Genomic DNA, 18,191 nt, shown 5'->3' with positions numbered 1-18,191 from the left:
TACTAATTTCTTCTCCTGGGAATGGCCTTTTTCCAGACTTACCAAATACTCTTGAATACACCAGACATTTTTGGTCCCTAGGAACAAATATAAAAATTGCTAGTGTACGTGCGTCCAACATAAGCGCGGCACAATTTTAAAGCACGCAACAGAGCATTCATAATGGGTTTCCCTTTTAAAAGCACAGTAGACCAAAAATAAACCTGACAAAGGGCAGCTGTAGAGTTTTAACACGTGGAAAACTCCACAAGCAGCAGTTATGTAACTTGAAAGAAACATGATAAATATTTCACACCATTAGATGAACTTCCAACTCTGACACTGAAAAAAAAAAAAGCAAAGAACACGAAACGAATGCACCTCAAATCTCCAAGGAGCAAAAAGCCTAAACTGAGAAGAGAACAAGGCTGTGCTAAAATCTGAGACCTGACTTCCAGCACAAGGCTCGATTGCTTTTTTTTTTTTTCTCCAGTCCGAGGCGGAGCCCGCGAACCCCATCTCCTCAGAGCGCCACCCCCTCAGCTTCGCCCGTTGGGCAGAAATTTTCCAAATATCTCCACCCCTAGGCTGAAAAGCCAAAAAGAAGTTTTGAGCCAAGGAGGGAAGAAAGGAGTTGGGGCAAAACAGGAGGCGTTTCCCCACCCGCATACATCCCCGTCCCCGAGACACCCAATCCCCCCACCCCCAGCCTGCCCACGCCTCCCGCCCCCGGCTCCTCGCCCTGGGGACAGCTGGCAGCCCCGCGCGGACCAGACACAAAGCCGATCAATCCCAGAGGCGTGGGGGCGGAGGGACGACCCGCCCGGGCTTTCCCGGGCGCTGCTCTCCTCCTGCTGCCCCCTTGTGAGGACCCGGCGGACGCCTCGCCTGGTTTTCACGCCCTCTAGCCCCCACCCTCACCCCCCGCAAAAAAGAACAGACCCCCATCTCTGGGCTGGAGGATCCGCCTCTTGGCAGCCAGCTGAGAAGGCGCCCCGGGGAGGGGGAAATTGACATCCCATCTAGAGCCGTCCCTCCTCTTCCTCCCCTCCCGACTCTGCTCCTCTCCCGCCCTAGAAGTTCAAGGGCCCCCGGCCTCCTGCGCTCCTGCCGCCGGGACCCTCGACCTCCTCGGAGCAGCCGGCTGCCACCCCGGGAAGATGGCGAGGAGGAACCGCCACCGCCTCCTCCTGCTGCTGCTGCGCTACCTGGTGGTCGCCCTGGGCTGTAAGTTGCTCGGGTTCCTCTACCCTTCCTGCCTGGACCAGCCTGCCCCCACCCTCCAGCCCCCCACGGGGCGCTCGCGGAAGGTGTCTGGGCGGCTCTGGGCCGAGGTCGCCGCGGGGCGTCTGACCTTGCGCCCCAGCGAGCGGGAAACCCAAGGTGCCCGCGGGCGGACGCTGGGAGCAAGGGAGCGCGAGGTCGTGGGTTTCTTGTAAATTGCGTCTGATTTCGTCGGTTCTAAATACAGAAAATTAAGGGTTCCCACTAGCAGGTTCTCATCTGTTTGTAAAGTTGGGGTAAGTTTTCAGACAGAGGGACGTGATTCGAATGCAAAACTCACTACCCACTGGTAAGATGCTAAGATCCCAAGAAAGATGGCATCACTGGGAGGCGGGCGCCGGCCACACTTTGAGTCCCCGGGGAGGGGGCAGCGTCCGCGTGGTCTGGGCTCTGTAGCGTCCCGGCTGAGCCGGCGATATGCAAAGCACTTGTGGGGCGGAGATGGGGGGAATTCGTGGCTGCTGAGCCAGAATTACTTTTATCCTCTCCACCTGCACATCTACATTCAGTTAGAGAAGTCTGGTCTGGGGACTCTAGCCAGCTGCTGTGTCCTCAGGGGACATCCAACGGGACGATTGTTAGAAAGATTCAAAAGCCACATGATCCAGTAGCTGGGGAGACGTCCCAAAGCCAATTTCGCCGGATGATTTTAAACAGGATTGTCACGGATTCTGGGCTCATGAGATTTAAAATCCTGGGAACGTTGCCGTTATTTTTTTTTCTTCGCGTTAACTTTTTAGGAAAATGGAGGAAATTACAATAGACCTTAAGCAATGCAGTTTGACTTTTGCTTTTTTTCTCCTACCTTTTTTGTTTTGCTTTTTTCCCTTCCTTCCTTTTCTTTTCTTTCTTTCTTTCTTTCTTTTTCTTTTTTCTTTCTTTCTGTCTGTCTGTCTGTCTGTCTTTCTTTTGTAAAATGAGTTACTATTGCTATTCTTGTTCCGGTAAAGTAATACTTATAATACTTAACCTGCGGGATGAGTGTCTAGTACCACAATACAATGATATTTTCTCACGCCCTTGCTGCTGCCCAAATGATCATCGCACAGCTCAAGCGATGTGAGCCAAGTCCCTTTGTGGAGGAGGAAGGTGCACATTGTCTCAGGGAAGGGACGTGTGCTGACCAATATTATATAAAGTCAAACCAGAAAGCCAAAGTTTCACAATGAAACCCTTGTGCAATTTTGAAATATCAGTTGGTATTATAGGGAACACACAGAAGAAAAAAATGCACTCATGCTAAAAGGCAACAGAGAGGTAGGTTGGACAAATTGTAACAGAACAACTGAGAAAGTTATGTATTCTGCTGAAATCCTAAATTTCAAATAGAAAAGAGTGTGCCTGTTAGTGTAGAATTGTCACTAATTAAAAACAGAAAATCGTTTCTGCTCTGCTATTCCTATTGACTCACCAACATAGAAACAATACACCCCAAGTTTGAAATTGTAATGGAGAAACAACCAAGAGGCAAGCAAAAGCATAAATGAATGGGGCTGAGTGACCTCTTCAAGCTTTAGGTAAATATAACACATTGGCTCTGCTAAACTTGATTCCTACAGGGGATAAATTTGGAAGTGTTGCAGGGACTTTTCTATATTGTTCCTGAGACACCAAAAGATCTGGCATTGCAAGAGTGTTTTATTTGTGTGTGGGGTTTTTTTATGTTTAAAACAATTTTAAAACAGTTTGGATTTAGATAAAAATTCCAAAACTAGTATAGAGAGTTCTCATATACTCCACACCCAGTTTCCCGTATTGTTAATATCTTACATTAGTATGGCACACTTTATTCAAATTTCCTTCATTCTTACCTCATGCCTTTTCTATTCCAGGATGCCATCCAGGCTACCATATTACATTTAGTTGTCATGATTCCTTAGGTTCTTCTTGGTTGTAACAGTTTCTCAGGCTTCCCTTGTTTTCTCTTGCTATAATGGGTTTGAGAAGTACTGGTCAAGTATCTGGTACAACGACCGCCAATTGGTGTTTCTCTGACATGTTTCTCATAACTAGTCTGGGGTTATAGGGTTTTTGGTGGAAGATCAGAAAGTGGTAAGGGACCTAGGTAAAGGGACATTTTCATCACATTATCTCCAGGGAACATACTGTACACATGACTTACTGCTGTTGATGCGAACCTTGATCACCTGTAATCCTACTCATAATGTAGTGCATACCAGTTTTCTCCACAGATGACCTACCCTTTTATCTTCATTTCCATACTAGATTTTTTGGAAGGAAGTCACTACATGCAACCCACACTTCTTCAGAAAGGAGAGTTATGCTCCATCTCCTTGCAGGCGGAGTATCTTCATAAATTATTTGGAGCTCTTCTGCATGGGAGATGTGTCTCTCTCTTCCCTTCATTTATTTATTTAATCGTGTGTTTTTCTATCAGTATGGGCTGATACATATTTGTTTTATACTTTGGGTTATAATTCAATACTATTTTATTTATTAAAGACTTAGTGGATTTCTAATACTGTTGTTACAGATTCATCTTCTTAATATTCTTCCCAGATGTAACTGTGCCACTCTTTTGGTCACTCCTCTCATATACAATATCATGCTTACTCCCTTCCTTCCTTTTTTTCCTGTTGTTTATGAGCGTTCTTTATATCTTTCTTAGTAGTCTGAAGGATTGCTTTTTTGTTGCTGTTCTTGTTATTTAAATGATGATGTCAGTATCACTGTTGATACATGGACATTTGTGTGTGTTTAGTTGAATTACATTTTTCTTTCCCACTCCATTAGGAAAAGAATTTCTTGATGTTTGCTCACCACTATATGCCCAGTGCTGAGTGAAGTTCCTGGTTAATAGTAGGTATAAATATATGCCTGTTGATTCTGTGGTGTCTTAGTCCATTCAGGCTGCTGTAACAAAATACCATAAACTGAGTAGCTTATAAACAACATTTATTTCTCACAACTCTGGAGGCTGAGAAGTTCACATTCAAGATGCCAGCAAATTCAGTGTCAGGCAAGGGCCCACTGTCTGGTTCATAGATGGAGCCTTCTCAGGGTGACCTCCCATGGTGGAAGAGGCAAGGCAGCTCTGACGTCTCTTTGTAAGGGCACTTGTTCTCATGACCAGATCACAGTCCAAAGCCTTCAACTCCTAATGCCATCACATTGATGATTAGATTTCAACATATGAATGTGGGGGGACATAAACCATAGCAGATGGAATGGGGATGAGGTAGGGTAGGTAAAAGAAGTGTATAGATTGAACTGATTGCAATATAAATCATGAAGCTCTAACTTCATGTTAAGTAGGTAGGGTGTCAGATTTCTCTGAGGCTTCATTTAAGCTGATATCTCAAAAAATAATAGGAATGAGTTTGGTGGGGTGTTGTCATACCTTTTGGGGTCTCTCAGAGCCAAGGAACGGATTGTGAATGATCTACCTAGCCAGTAGCAGCTGGTCCTCAGATCTGGACTGGGACCTGATCCAGGCGCTTAGCCTGAGTCTAATCTCTCATCAACTGATAAAGATTGTGGTAGGACAGAGAGGTCTGAATCTTTTGTAAAATCACAAGGTTCTGCCTTTTTGCCAGAACTGACCCAAAACAGCACTCCAGGGAACTGGTACTAGGAAAATTCTGCCCTCTGTATCTATTGTTAAGAAGCAACTGTCATAATCAATTTGCTGGAGAGAAGTGGTTCCATGCTGGCATAGTCTCAATTATCTGATGAACAGAAACGTTAAAATGGGCTTGTAGGTGGATTTAACAACCATTTCAAGACTATGAAAGAAATTATATTAAAAAGAATGAAGTCAAAAACAAAAACTTCAGCCTGAGCACAGTGACTTCGCTGCAACCAAGAACACTCATATATCCTCCCACATGCGCAGTTTAATGAGAGGAGCCCACGGGAGCTTATGGATGTTCACCACCCATGGTTTCCATTGCATTGGTTTCCTCCTGTGGGCCTTCTCCATAAAGAAGATGTATTAGAATACAGAGGTAAGAGCTGCTAGCTTTATTGAAGTCAGACCACCAGAAAGCTATAAAGGCCATTACTTAAAATAATATTTTTTCATTCCACGCAATATAGTAATAACACTGCTGAGCCAATACTCCAGTATACCCCTCTAGCTAGATTGATGTTTTGAGGAAGATGATAGTAAGGATGGAAAAGGGGAATCAGAACATGGGTCAGGTGCTTCCCTTGGCAAAAGCAGCAAAAGAAAACTTAAAACCAGGGGCTATTTTCTTGGACGGTATTAGTGTTAACAAGGCTAGAACTCAGAAAAAGCAATCCAACCATATTACTTTTCTATTGCTGTGAAACATATGACCACAAGCAAAACGATACAAATTTATTGTCTTAAAGTTCTAGAGGTCAGAAGTCTGAAACAAGTCTCACTGGGCTAAAATCAAGGTATTGGCTGGGCGCAGTGGCTCACGCCTGTAATCCCAGCACTTTGGGAGGCCAAGGCAGGCAGACCAGAAGGTCAGGAGATCGAGACCATCCTGGCTAACACGGTGAAACCCCATCTCTACTAAAAGTACAAAAAATTAGCTGGGCATGGTGGCGGGCACCTGTAGTCCCATCTACTCAGGGGGCTGAGACAGGAGAATGGTATGAACCCAGAAGGCGGAGCTTGCAGTGAGCCGAGATCACGCCACTGCACTCCAGCCTGGGCAACAGTGCAAGACTCCATCTCAAAAAATAAATAAGTACATAAATACATAAATAAAATAAAACAAAATCAAGGTATCGGCGTGGAGCATTCCTTCTGGAGGTTCTAGAGCAGAATCTGTTTCCATGGCTTTTTCCAGCTTCTGGAGGCTCCCCACTCACAGCCCTGTCCTGCCAGCTTCTAAGCGTGTGATGCCAGGCTGCCATCTCTCTAGTTCTCTGTCTTTTGCTTCCTTCTTCCACTCATCAGGACCCTTGTCATTACCTTGGGCTCACCTGAGTAACTCTGGATAATTTACCCATTTCAAAGTCAGCTGGTTAGCAGCTTTCATCCATCTACAACTTCAATTCCTATTTACCATGTAAAGTAAGATACTTATAGTTCTGGGGAGTAGGATGTGGACATCTTTGTGGGGCTATTATTCTGTCTCTCACAGCAGCCAAAATGAGGTTATGCCCAGCAACAGTGTTTTCAGTGTCGTAGCCAAGAATATTCTAGATTCCGTGAAGTCACCATAACTTTTAAAGTATAGCTCATAGTGATATAAAGCTGGTTGGTTTTTAGTTTAGTTTGTTTGTTTGTTTTATTTGAGATGGAATCTCGCTGTGTTACCCAGGCTGGAGTGCAGAGGTGCAATTTCAGCTCACCGCAACCTCCACTTGCCAGATTCAAGCAATTCTCCAGCCTCAGCATCCTGAGTAGCTGGGATTACAGGCGCCCACCACCACGCCTAGCTAACTTTTGTATTTTTAGTAGAGACTGGGTTTCGCCATGTTGGCCAGGCTGGTCTTGATCTCCTGACCTCAGATGATCTTCCTGCCTCAGCCTCCCAAAGTGCTGGGATTACAGGTGTGAGCCACCGCACCCAGCCTAAAGCTATATTTTTTATGAGTTGTTTTTCAAATTGCATAGTATGGTGGTAAAGAACATGCACTCCAATGCTGCGCTCTGTGGTCTTACCAGCTGTGTGATCTTATACAGGTTAACACCTGTATATATGTCAGTTTACTCATCAGTGTTGGTGATAATCCCAGTAAGAGCGCTTACCTCATAGAGATTTAGGAAGAATTACATGTATAGCACGCTTAGTAAACTGGAGAAGCCATTGAAGCCTTTTGACATTGAGTATCAGTTTGATTTGCATTTTAAAGAGAATGCATTGGATGGAGTATGGTGAATGGAAGGATTGGGGTGGGGGGAGTCAAACTGGGGAAACCAGTCAGAAGTTATTAGAGTAGTCCAGGCAATTGCTTATGTAAGTACTTATTTTATATAGTTTATCGGTAAATATACTCACGTAATTACACACACACATTTAACCACTGACAATTGCTTTTTACAGCTGTCACCTAGTGATGTGATATGTTCTGAGAAATGTGTCGTTAGGTGATTTTGTTATTGTGTGAACATCATAGAGTGTACTTACACTCTGTGGTAGAGCCTGCTGCACACCAAGGCTATGTGGTGTAGCCTGTTGCTCCTAAGCTACAAACCTATACAGCATGTTACTATACTGGATACTGTAGGCAATACCTAAACATATCTAAACATGGAAAAGGTACAGTAAAAACAGCATAAAAGATAAATGGTACACCTGTATAGGCACATACCATGAATGGAGCTTGTAGGACTGGAAGTTGCTCTGAGCGAGTCAGTGAGTGAGTGGTGAGTGAAGGTGAAGGCCTGGGACGTTACTGTATACTACTGTAGACTTTATCAACACTGTACACTTAGGCTACACTAAATTTATAAAACAATAAAGTTCTTGTGTTACAGCAGTACAGGCGTTATAGCATCTCTAGATAATAAGAATTTTTCAGCTCCATTATAATCTGTGGGACCACTGATATGGTTCATTGTTGACCAAAATGTCATTATGTGGTGCATGACTGCATTTGAAATGTAGTTAATTAAATCTGATCAGGAATTTTTTTAAAAAAATGGCTCTTTGGTTTTTAAGGAAATTTTTTAAAATCATGTATGCTGCATTTTCAACTTTATGTTCAGTTCCCAACCTATAAACATGAAACAGTAGCTCTTTTGGTTACTATATAGACCTTGTTTCAATGTTATTCTCTTTCCCACACGTAAGTTTATTTTCAGTATTTGTTCCCAGTGTTTCCAGAGTTTCCCTGAGTTGTCATCCTTAGAATGGTCATTTTACTGGATTTGATGTTCAGAAGAGTGGCCTTCTATGTTCCAAAGGGTATGAGTGTATGCATGCATGGGGTGTGGGGGGAAAGAGAGAGAGAGAGAGAGAAGGAGAGGGAGAGAGGATGGATGATTTTGTGCTCAAATAAATGCCTGCTGACAGGAACACAAAACCCTACTCTATGAATCTTTAGGCCAGTGAATGGGTAGGAAATGCTCTCCAGTTTGAATTGTTCCTACATTTTATGAGCAGAGAAGCAATTCCTGTGAAAGTATTTCAAGAGCTGCCCTCTTAGCTGTCCATTGTCTTGGCTCAGAAAGTCCTAAGGAAGAATCCTTGTAAACTTAACAGACAGGAATTTTGTTTTTTACTGGAGAGCTCTGCTTTTCTTTATCGCATGTCATCAGCATCAAATTTTTATTTGTTTTGTTGGGTTTTCTGTTTTGTTGTAGTTGTCGAAATTTTCTACTGGGATAATTTAGGACGGGCTTGTCTTTATATTTGTAAGGAGTAAAAATGCATAACCTGGTCTGTCTTCTTTATGCTAGGTTTATCCAATTTGGTTGCTTTCATTTTGTCAATGCAGTCACCCGCTGTTTTTACTCTTCGCTTTCTTCACATTGTGAAACTTGCTAAATACATACTATGGACAAAACCAAAGATAAAAATGAATTAATTGTTAAACACATTTTCTTATATGTCTAACTAAGAATAATATATGCTTAGGGTAAATTCAAACAGGGCAGCAAGTTTATAAAACAAGAAATAAGTCTCCTTTCCAGGCTTCCTAACTCCTATGCCTCTCAGATAGCCCATCCTTAAGTTTCCTGCATACGGTTTCAAGAAATTAGAAAATAAATAGTTCCAATATATATAAGCATACTCTTATAATTTCTTTAGAAATAAATATCACAATTTATTATGCTTACTGCTGTATACCTTCCAGAAAATCAAATCATATTATATATAGTGTTGTGCACCTTGCTCCAAAAAGTTATTTATGTTAGTAATTAAGCTACAACCTAAAGTTCAGTCTACAAGCAGGACTCAAGATAACATCTTATAGAAGCCTTTAAAATTGTTGTGTCAAAATGCAGTGGGAGCTATTTTCTAACTAGAACCACCAAAAATAATGAAACAAAGTGATTAGTAAAACAGAGGGAAATAAACTTCCAAACCAGTAACCAAATATGAAAAGGGAAAAATTCCAACCAAGATCCAGTTAAAAAGTCCAAAGGAGAACGTGTGTAAACCCAGAGAGGACAGAGACACTAGCACCAGCTAAGATTCGCAGACAAGTGCAAATGGGTGCTATTTTTAACGGAGACCAAAGAAGCAATAATGACCACAAATAAAAAGGGAACATGTGAAACTTCTGGGCAAGTGCTAAATTTGAAAAGACAGAATGGTGTTTATGTTTTTTAAAAATGCACTAGAGGGCTGGGCACTGTGGCTCACGCCTGTAATCCCAGCACTTTGGGAGGCTGAGGTCAGGAGTTTGAAACCAGCCTAGCCAACATGGTGAAAGCCTGTCTCTACTAAAAGTAGAAAAATTAGCTGGGCGTGGTGGCGTGCACCTGTAGTTCCAACTACTAGGGAGGCTGAGGTGTGAGAATCACTTGAACGTGGGAGGTGGAGGTTGCCATGAGCCAAGATTGTGCCATTGCACTCCAGCCTGGGCAACGGCAAGATTCTGTCACAAAAAAAAAAAAAAAATTCACTAGATGCATTTTCAAATAGGAATGGATTTTGATCAGAAGCAGAACTGATACAATGGAATAAACAAAAACTCAAGTATCCATTTGTCCAATAACCAAAACATGCAGCCATCTATGTCATAAAACATTAAAATTGTACCTAAGCATATTGGAGACATGAGATTATTGTACGGTCCACATAGTTAGTGCTTTTGGATCCACAACAAGTCAGGTTCTTTTGTGCCGTGTGTGTGTGTGGGTGGGTGGGTGTAAACAAGTGAACATCTATGCCATTTTATCTCGATACAGTACTTCTTCCCAACCTTCATTCGTCTGTGTTGTTGTTGCTATTGTTCCTCATGTGGCCAAAGGCAATTTCTCCCTGAAGGTCTAACTCCAAAATTCCTTGCGCTTTCTGCTAATTCTTTCAAACTCACCAATTCCTCAAAGTTGATGTCTACTGTATATTATACTCTGGTGTTTTTGGTATATTCTTGATTCTCTTATGGCACTTACTAAGTTGTACTTTTATAATTTTTCCATGTATATCTCTCTGTATTGCGAGCTTGTTGGGGGCAGAGATAACACATCTTTGGGTCCTTAGTACCTAGAGTACTGCATGGCACTTTTAATACTTGATTAAATAGAATTACATAAGCTGGAATTTAATGCTTATTTGTTTTGTAGCTTCATAAAATTATATAACATTTTAGTAATAAAAACCTCAAGACATATGTAAAATTAATAGTCCCAAATGAATGCATAATATTTCTGCTCCTAAAACTCTCTCCTCCTCTTTTTAACAGTGGCCTCCCTAGAGATACAAGGAAATATAGAGACTGGTCTGCTTTATAGGATTTTAGGAAATTTTCCAGATTTCCTGATGCCTCCTTATATCCTAAAAGCACAAGTTCCTCTTGAATTAGTAAGCATTGATTAAAAACTCAGATGAGTCAAACAATACACTCCTCAAAAGTTGCTTAATCTAGAATAGAACAAAGCACATGTATTAGTCTGTTCTCATGCTGCTATAAAGGACTGCCCCAGACTGGGTCATTTACAAAAGAAAGAGGTTTAATTGACTCACAGTTCCACATGGCTCCCACCAGCTCTCTCCCACAACATGTGGGGATTATGGGAACTACAATTCAAGATGAGATTTGGGTGGGGACACACCCAAACCATATCAGCATGTTAGTTGTAAAAGTTCTACTCTGGAGCAGGGTATCTCCAAACTTTCCCCTCATGGCCCAATCTCTTTGTTACTCAATTGATATAATAGCAATCTATATCCCATAATGAGCAAAAGTTTATTAAGAGAGATGAGACAATAGAGACTGTTTTAGTCTATTTCTGTTGCTATAACAGAACACCTGAGACTGGGTAATTTATAAACAAAAGAGGTTTACTTGGCTCACGGTTCTGAAGCCTGGGAAGTTCAACACTGGGCAGCCACCTCTGGCAAGGGCCTCATGCTACATCAGAGCATAGTGAATGGCATCACCTGTGGAAGCACCCACAGGAGCAGCAAGCAAGTATGTGCAAAAGAGAAAAAACACAAGTGATAGCCTCACTTTTTTTTTTTTTTTTTTTTTTTTTTTTTTTTTTTGAGATGGAATCTCGCTCTGTCACCCAGGCTGGAGTGCGGTGGCGCGATCTCGGCTCACTGCAAGCTCCACCTCCCGGGTTCACACCATTCTCCTGCCTCAGCCTCCTGAGTAGCTGGGACTACAGGTGCCCGCCACCATGCCCACCTAATTTTTGTGTATTTTTAGTAGAGACGGGGTTTCACCGTGTTAGCCAGGATGGTCTCGATCTCCTGACCTTGTGATCCACCCACCTCGGCCTCCCAAAGTGCTGGGATTACAGGCATGAGCCATTGCACCTGGCCGATGGCCTCACTTTTTAACAACCTGCTCTTGCAGTTACTAATCTAGTCCCATGAGAACAAGAACTCACTCGCCTGTGTGAGATTAACCCAGTCCTATGAGAATGAGACTAATATCTTTGTGAGGGTGGCAGAGTCTTCATGACCCAAACACCTCTTTAAGGTCCTACCACCTCTCAACACCATTCCATTGGGAACTCAATTTCCTATGTGTGGATTCTGAGGGACACACTTCAACCATTGTAGAGCCTGATAAAGTGATCTTCATTTCCAAGTCAAAGATGATTTTCCTAGGCATTCTTGTCAGGTATTTATACAGGTTGGTACGAAAGTAACTGCAGTTTTAGCTGCTACTTTTAATGATTTTGTGGGATCTTGACACCTGCTCATTAGCAAGCACTTAAAAAATTACCCCTAGATCCAGGTGAGTCATCATCTTGGCCAAGAGTCTCATTCGGCATTAGGCAAATGCCAAAATCAGATCCACATAAGAATCTCAGTTCAACTGTGCTACTGCCACCCAGGACAGCTATCTGAAGATACAGATGTGTTTGAAAAGCATCAGATCAGTGATCTTCAAACTTTTTTATATTACATATCCTACTTCGTTTTTTAAAAGAGCATATGTCCTGACATTTTTAAATAAATTATAATATGTATTTCTGTATCGACATATTAATCATAAAACATATAATACATAGAATAAATATCAAATGAATGAGATAATGGAGCATTAAACAATAACACACTAACAGGGCAGAAATGAGGTGGTTATAGCCCTATATGACAGTGTTCTGTAAAGGCTCTATAAGTAAAATAATGTGAGATTGGTACATGAATAGACAGACAAACCAATGGAAGAGTATATAAACTCCAGAAATTATGCCAACTTTATTTAGAAATCATGCGTGTGTGTGTGTATGTGTGTGTGTAAAATGGTAGCATTTGAAACCATGGAGAATGCTTAATCAATATTGTTTCAAATGGGAAGCCATTTGAGGGAAAAATGGATCAGAACCTGATATTCTCCATGATGATTAATTTCAAATGGATCAGAGATCTAAATGTAAGTAGGTAAATAAATAAAACCATACCTCACCCCACCAAAAATAAAATAAAATAAAGCATGGGTCTGTTCTTCTATAAACTGGACTATATATCAAATGAGTATCTGCATGGGAAAAATAAAACACCCTAAACAAATCCAAAGATAAATGACTAATTGGGAAAGGATATTTGTAAGTTACGTCTCTGACAGAGTATTATCACTGATATAAAAGGAGCCCCTAAAAGTTAAAATGCAAACATCAAAATTTTATAAATGGCACACAAAAAAACCCAGAGTTCCCAGAAGAAAAATTTAAATGGTTCTTCAAATATGAAGCTTTTCTCAGCATAACTTAAAGTGCAAATTAGATTGTCCCAAAGATAGCACTTCTTCCCTTAGCAAAATCACATAAACTCATCCCCATACTGTTATTGAAGTTGTATGGAAATAGGCATTCCACATACTGCTGATGGAGCCGTGAGATGATACAACTGATAGGGAGTAGCAATATGTAGAAAAATTGTATATTTACCCTTTGACCCATCATATTCAGTACTATGTAGAAAAATTCTATATCTGCCCTTTGACCCATCAACCCCACTACTGGGAACCTATTTTAAAGCTGTAGTTGCAAAAACAGGACATGCTTTATGCATGATGTTATTTCTTTTTTATGCATTGTGTTATTTATTTCACAACTATTATAAAAAAGTTGATTGAAAACAAATGCCCATTTATAGGTGATTGGCTAAATAAATAACACAATGATAGGCACTGCAGCAATATAAAGGAATAATGGTGATCTCTCTATACTGTTATCTCCAAAATATAGTAAGTGAAAAAAGCTAGATGCAGAACAATCTAATGCAGCATGCTACATTTTGTGTATGACAGAAACACTGGCAGGTTAAACTGTTAACTAATGAAGCTATTAACAATAGGTAGAACAGGAATGGAACAGACTTCTCTTACTATATACAGCTTATTACATAGATTTCATTTTGAAATTTTAAATGTTTTATTTCAAAAGATAAAATTCACTAAAACAGCCATCCTTAAAAACAGAAAACAAATGGAAATAAATGAACATACTGAGCCAGGCATGGTGGCTTACGCCTGTAATCCCCATACTTTGGGAGGCCCAAGCAGGAAGATTGCTTAAGACCAGGAGTTCAAGACCAACCTAGGCCACATAGGAAGGCCATGCCTCTACAAAAAAGAAAAATAAATAAAAATTAGTTGGGCATGGTGGCATGCCTGTAGTCTCAGCCACTCAGGAGGCTGAGATGGGAGGTTTGCTTGGTCCTGGGAGATTGAAGCTGTAGTGAGCTGTGATTGCGCTACTGCACTGCAGTGTGGGTGAAAGAGCAAGATGCTGTCTCTAAAAGAAACAAAAAAAGAAATAAAGAAATAAACCTACTATATATCAAATCAGTGATATAACCACACAGAGGAAATAATTATTTCAATCAGAACCTAAAAACATAATATTCCACCAAACAGTAGAATATATGTTAAGGACAAAAATAGCTGCAAATATGTTTTAAACTTTAGTACTTTAAAATAATGATTTTGTTATTTTGACACTACATTATATTATAGGAAATACAAATCAGTAATTATACTAATGTAAATAGAAATTAAGATTTTTAGTGTAGGAAAAAAGAGATATGTGTATAAAGTTTTTAAAAATTAAGTACAGGTCCTATAATGTTCTATCTGATTTGGAAATGTTCTATTTGAATTGAGTTTGAACTCATGATGCTTTCCTCTTTTCAAAGCTACTTTTCCTATCTGTCCACTAAAAAGACCCAGAAGACGTCACAGCCTGTATCAATCAGCTTTGAAGAAGTAATAGATAACCTCAGAAACCTCAGCAGTTTGCCACCATATCCATTATATATTTGGCTTGTATTCCATTTTGGTGGCTCCAGGTCAGCTGCTGAGTCTCTTCTCTACAATCTTCCTATTCTAGGACTCAAGCTGAAGGAATTGGCCCTATTTGGAACAGATAGTCCTTGTGGCCTAGGGAAAAGCAAAGGACAGAGCTTAACAGCTCTGAAAGCTTCTACTTAACATGAGATATGCCCATTGGTCAAAGCACATCACGTGGCCAAAAGTGGAACTGGGATGGAGAATTGTGTTCTGCCTGCTAGGAGGCCCTAGAAATCATACAATAATAAATAAGAAGGGAGTTGGGAGTTGGGGATAATAATATAAACTATTCTACAACCCCTCAAAACTGAGCATACTTAGCATATAGACTATAATCCCTAAATACCATTCCACACTAACAATGACTAGGGAACTTTGGAGGAACACCTGATTCCGGTTTTAGGGTTAGGCGATTTAAGATGAGCCTGGGATGTTTTCTTGCCCTCATGTATTCGTCTGTTTTCACACTGCTATAGGGAACTGCCAGAGACTGGGTAATTTACGAAGGAAAGAGGTTTAATTGACTCACAGTTCAGTGTGGATGGGGAGGCCTCAGGAAACTTACAATCATGGTGGAAGGTGAAGGGGAAGCAAGGCACCTTCTTCACAAAGTGGCAAGAAGGGCAATGCCAAGTGAAGGGGGAAGAGCCCTTATAAAACTATCAGATCTTGTGAGAACTCACTATCATGAGTACTCATGAGTACATCATGAGCCACCATGATTGCTACCTCTATCTGGTCTCTCCCTTTACACGTGGGGATTATGGGGATTACAATTCAAGATGAGATTTGGGTGGGGACACAAAGTCTAACCATATCACTTAGAAGGCAAGGTAGCTGTCAAAGACTGAGATTGTGCCCAAAGGACAAAGGAATCAACCTAAAAAGACTTTCTTTGGCCAAACTGGAGGCAAGATGAGAATCAAAAGAGAAAACGTAATACTGAATGCAATTGATTTAAATATGTTGAATGTGTTGTTAAATGCATTAATTATAAAGATACTAAAAAGAAAATCAAAAAAATGTTTAAAAGTCATCACTCTCACCGGGCGCAGTGGCTCAAGCCTGTAATCTCAGCACTTTGGGAGGCCGAGACGGGCGGATCACAAGGTCAGGAGATCGAGACCATCCTGGCTAACACGGTGAAACCCCGTCTCTGCTTAAAAAATACAAAACAACTAGCAGGGCGAGGTGGCAAGTGCCTGTAGTCCCAGCTACTCAGGAGGCTGAGGCAGGAGAATGGCATGAACCCGGGAGGCGGAGCTTGCAGTGAGCTGAGATCCGGCCACTGCACTCCAGCCTGGGCGACAGAGCAAGACTCCATTTCAAAAAAAAAAAAAAAGTCATCACTCTTTGGTCACCATTAGAATTAACTAGGTCAGTTACTCCTTACCCTGATATTTGACAATCAAAATAAATAATTATCTTTATTCTGCTTTCTTTTAGGCATGTGTGTGTAACCACAAAGCCTTAACTTAGAAGGAAAAGTTCTTCTTTATAGAATTCAAGCTAATAAATGTCAAAGAAAATAGATAATGAAAAAATAATAGAATCTAATCATCATTTTGCAACATGTAATTGACTTAGGGTATGATTATTAATGGGTAAAATCATTAGGGAAAATGTTGATGAGAGCTTTACAATGGAAGGATCAGCCTGTTATCACCTGAAACACTGATTAATCTTAGCATCATTGAAAGCAGGAAAACCAGGGCAGGTGCTGTGGCTCACGCCTGTAATCCCAACACTTTGGAGGCCGAGGTGGGTGGATTACTTGAGGTCAGGAGTTGAGACCAGCATGGCCAACATGGTGAAACCCCCTCTCTACTAAAAATACATTTGCTGGGTGTGGTGGCTTATGCCTGTAATCCCAGCTACTTGGGAACCCGAGACATGAGAATCACTTGAACCTGGGAGGCAGAGGTTGCAGTAAGCCAAGATTGTGCCACTGCACTCTAGCCTGGGCAACAGAGTGAGACTTTCTCTCAAAAAATAAAAATAAAAAGGAAGCACATAGCACTCCCTGTGTAATATTCTTGCCCATCTCCCTCCAAAAAAAAAGAAAATGACCTCCACTTGAATGAAGCCTCTCCACAAGCGAACTTTCATTACAGAAGGATAGATGCACAAATCAAATGACACCACAAGGTAGCATGTGCACAAACTCAGAAAGTGGGTTTTTCTGCGGAATAACTGACCAGGTTTCTGCAATAAGTCAATGGCATGAAAGGTAAAAACAAAGGGGGAGAGAGGAAAGAGCAGGTCAGCGCTAGATTAAACACATGCATAAAAGGCCTAAGAAGCAAATGTAATGCTGACATATAGTATGTATCCTGATTCAAATAAGACATCAGGGAAATGTGACTAGACATTAAATTATACCAAGGAATTATTTTTGTTAGTTGTTCAAATGGTGTTATAGCTATATGTCTTTAATCTTTAGTGGTGCTTGCTAAAGTAATAAAGAAAATTATTTGGTATATATGATTTGCTTTAATATTCTTCAATAATGTAAATGTAGTAAATATGACAAAATCTTTATAACTTTAATCTGGATGATGACTATATGGTATTTATTGTTTGTTGTCTCTATTTTTGTATATATTTGAAAATTTTCATAATAACTAAACCCATAAAATAGAAAAAAGATAATAACATGATAAATATACTGAAATTCTGTTTTTTCGTTTGTTTTTTTTTCCTGAAGCCCTCTGGTCTTTTTTATATGCTCCACTTTTCACTCTACAGGTTTAAAGAGAAAATGAATAGAACAAAGTGAATTTACTTGAAATATTTGAAATACCAGCTCTTTTTTTCTTTTCTTGAGATGGAGTCTCACTCTGTCACCCAGGCTGGAGTGCAGTGGCAACATCTCAGCTCATTGCAATCTCTGCTTCCCGGGCTCAAGCGATTCTCCTGCCTCAGCCTCCTGAGTAACTGGTATAGGCGTCTGCTACATTTGCTTTTTTAAAGTAGAGACGGGGTTTCACCATGTTGGCCAGGCTGGTCTCGAACTCTTGACCTCAGGTAATCTGTCCACCTTGGCCTCCCAAACTGCTGGGATTACAAGTGTGAGCCACTGTGACTGGCTGAAACACCAGCTCTCTTAAATGCTGTGCCTTAACCAGGGTAGTCAGTGTAAGAAATGCAAATTATGTTTGAATAGTCCCTTTTAAAAAGCTATTTAGTCTATTTCCCACTAGTAGTTTTTTTTAAATGTCTTTTTTAAAAAAAGCAAAGAAAACCAATTCACCCCTGTCATCAGCTAGAACTCCAAGATCCTGGGTTATACAGCAAAGTCTGTTAGTAAATCCAGTGCATAGGAGCTACATTTTTTTTAACGATGTAGCATGGACCTTTCAGTGCATTTCTTTTGAAAGGGACTTTAATATTTTATTCCCTAAAATGTAAAAATGCTCGTCACATGAATGCATGCCACATTCATAGACTGATGGCAAGAAAAAGTGAATATAAAAAAGGAGTCGATTAAATTCCTAAAAATTTAAAAGTTTTGTCTTGCATTTGTTTAGTGGAGACTGGTTCCATTAAAGCCTTCTTGT

The 18,191-nt window shown here is 40.7% G+C and overlaps 1 protein-coding gene across 3 annotated transcripts in view; it reads left to right on the top strand.

Annotated features, from left to right (window-relative positions):
- Positions 1-578: 578 nt before the first annotated feature.
- JAM2 (junctional adhesion molecule 2) overlaps positions 579-18,191 on the top strand; it is a 79,971-nt gene continuing 62,358 nt past the window's right edge. For all 3 annotated transcript variants that reach the window (XM_073010146.1, XM_007966216.3, XM_073010149.1), the window contains exon 1: positions 579-1,206. In XM_073010146.1, the coding sequence (XP_072866247.1) occupies positions 1,140-1,206 (67 nt within the window). In that variant the 5' untranslated portion in view covers positions 579-1,139. The remainder of the gene's footprint in view (positions 1,207-18,191) is intronic.

The sequence above is a fragment of the Chlorocebus sabaeus genome, chromosome 2 (genome assembly GCF_047675955.1).
Source record: "Chlorocebus sabaeus isolate Y175 chromosome 2, mChlSab1.0.hap1, whole genome shotgun sequence".
In the NCBI taxonomy this organism is placed as follows: domain Eukaryota; kingdom Metazoa; phylum Chordata; class Mammalia; order Primates; family Cercopithecidae; genus Chlorocebus; species Chlorocebus sabaeus.
The sequence above is the reverse complement of the archived record's forward strand: the minus strand, read 5'-3'. Positions and strand labels throughout refer to the sequence as shown.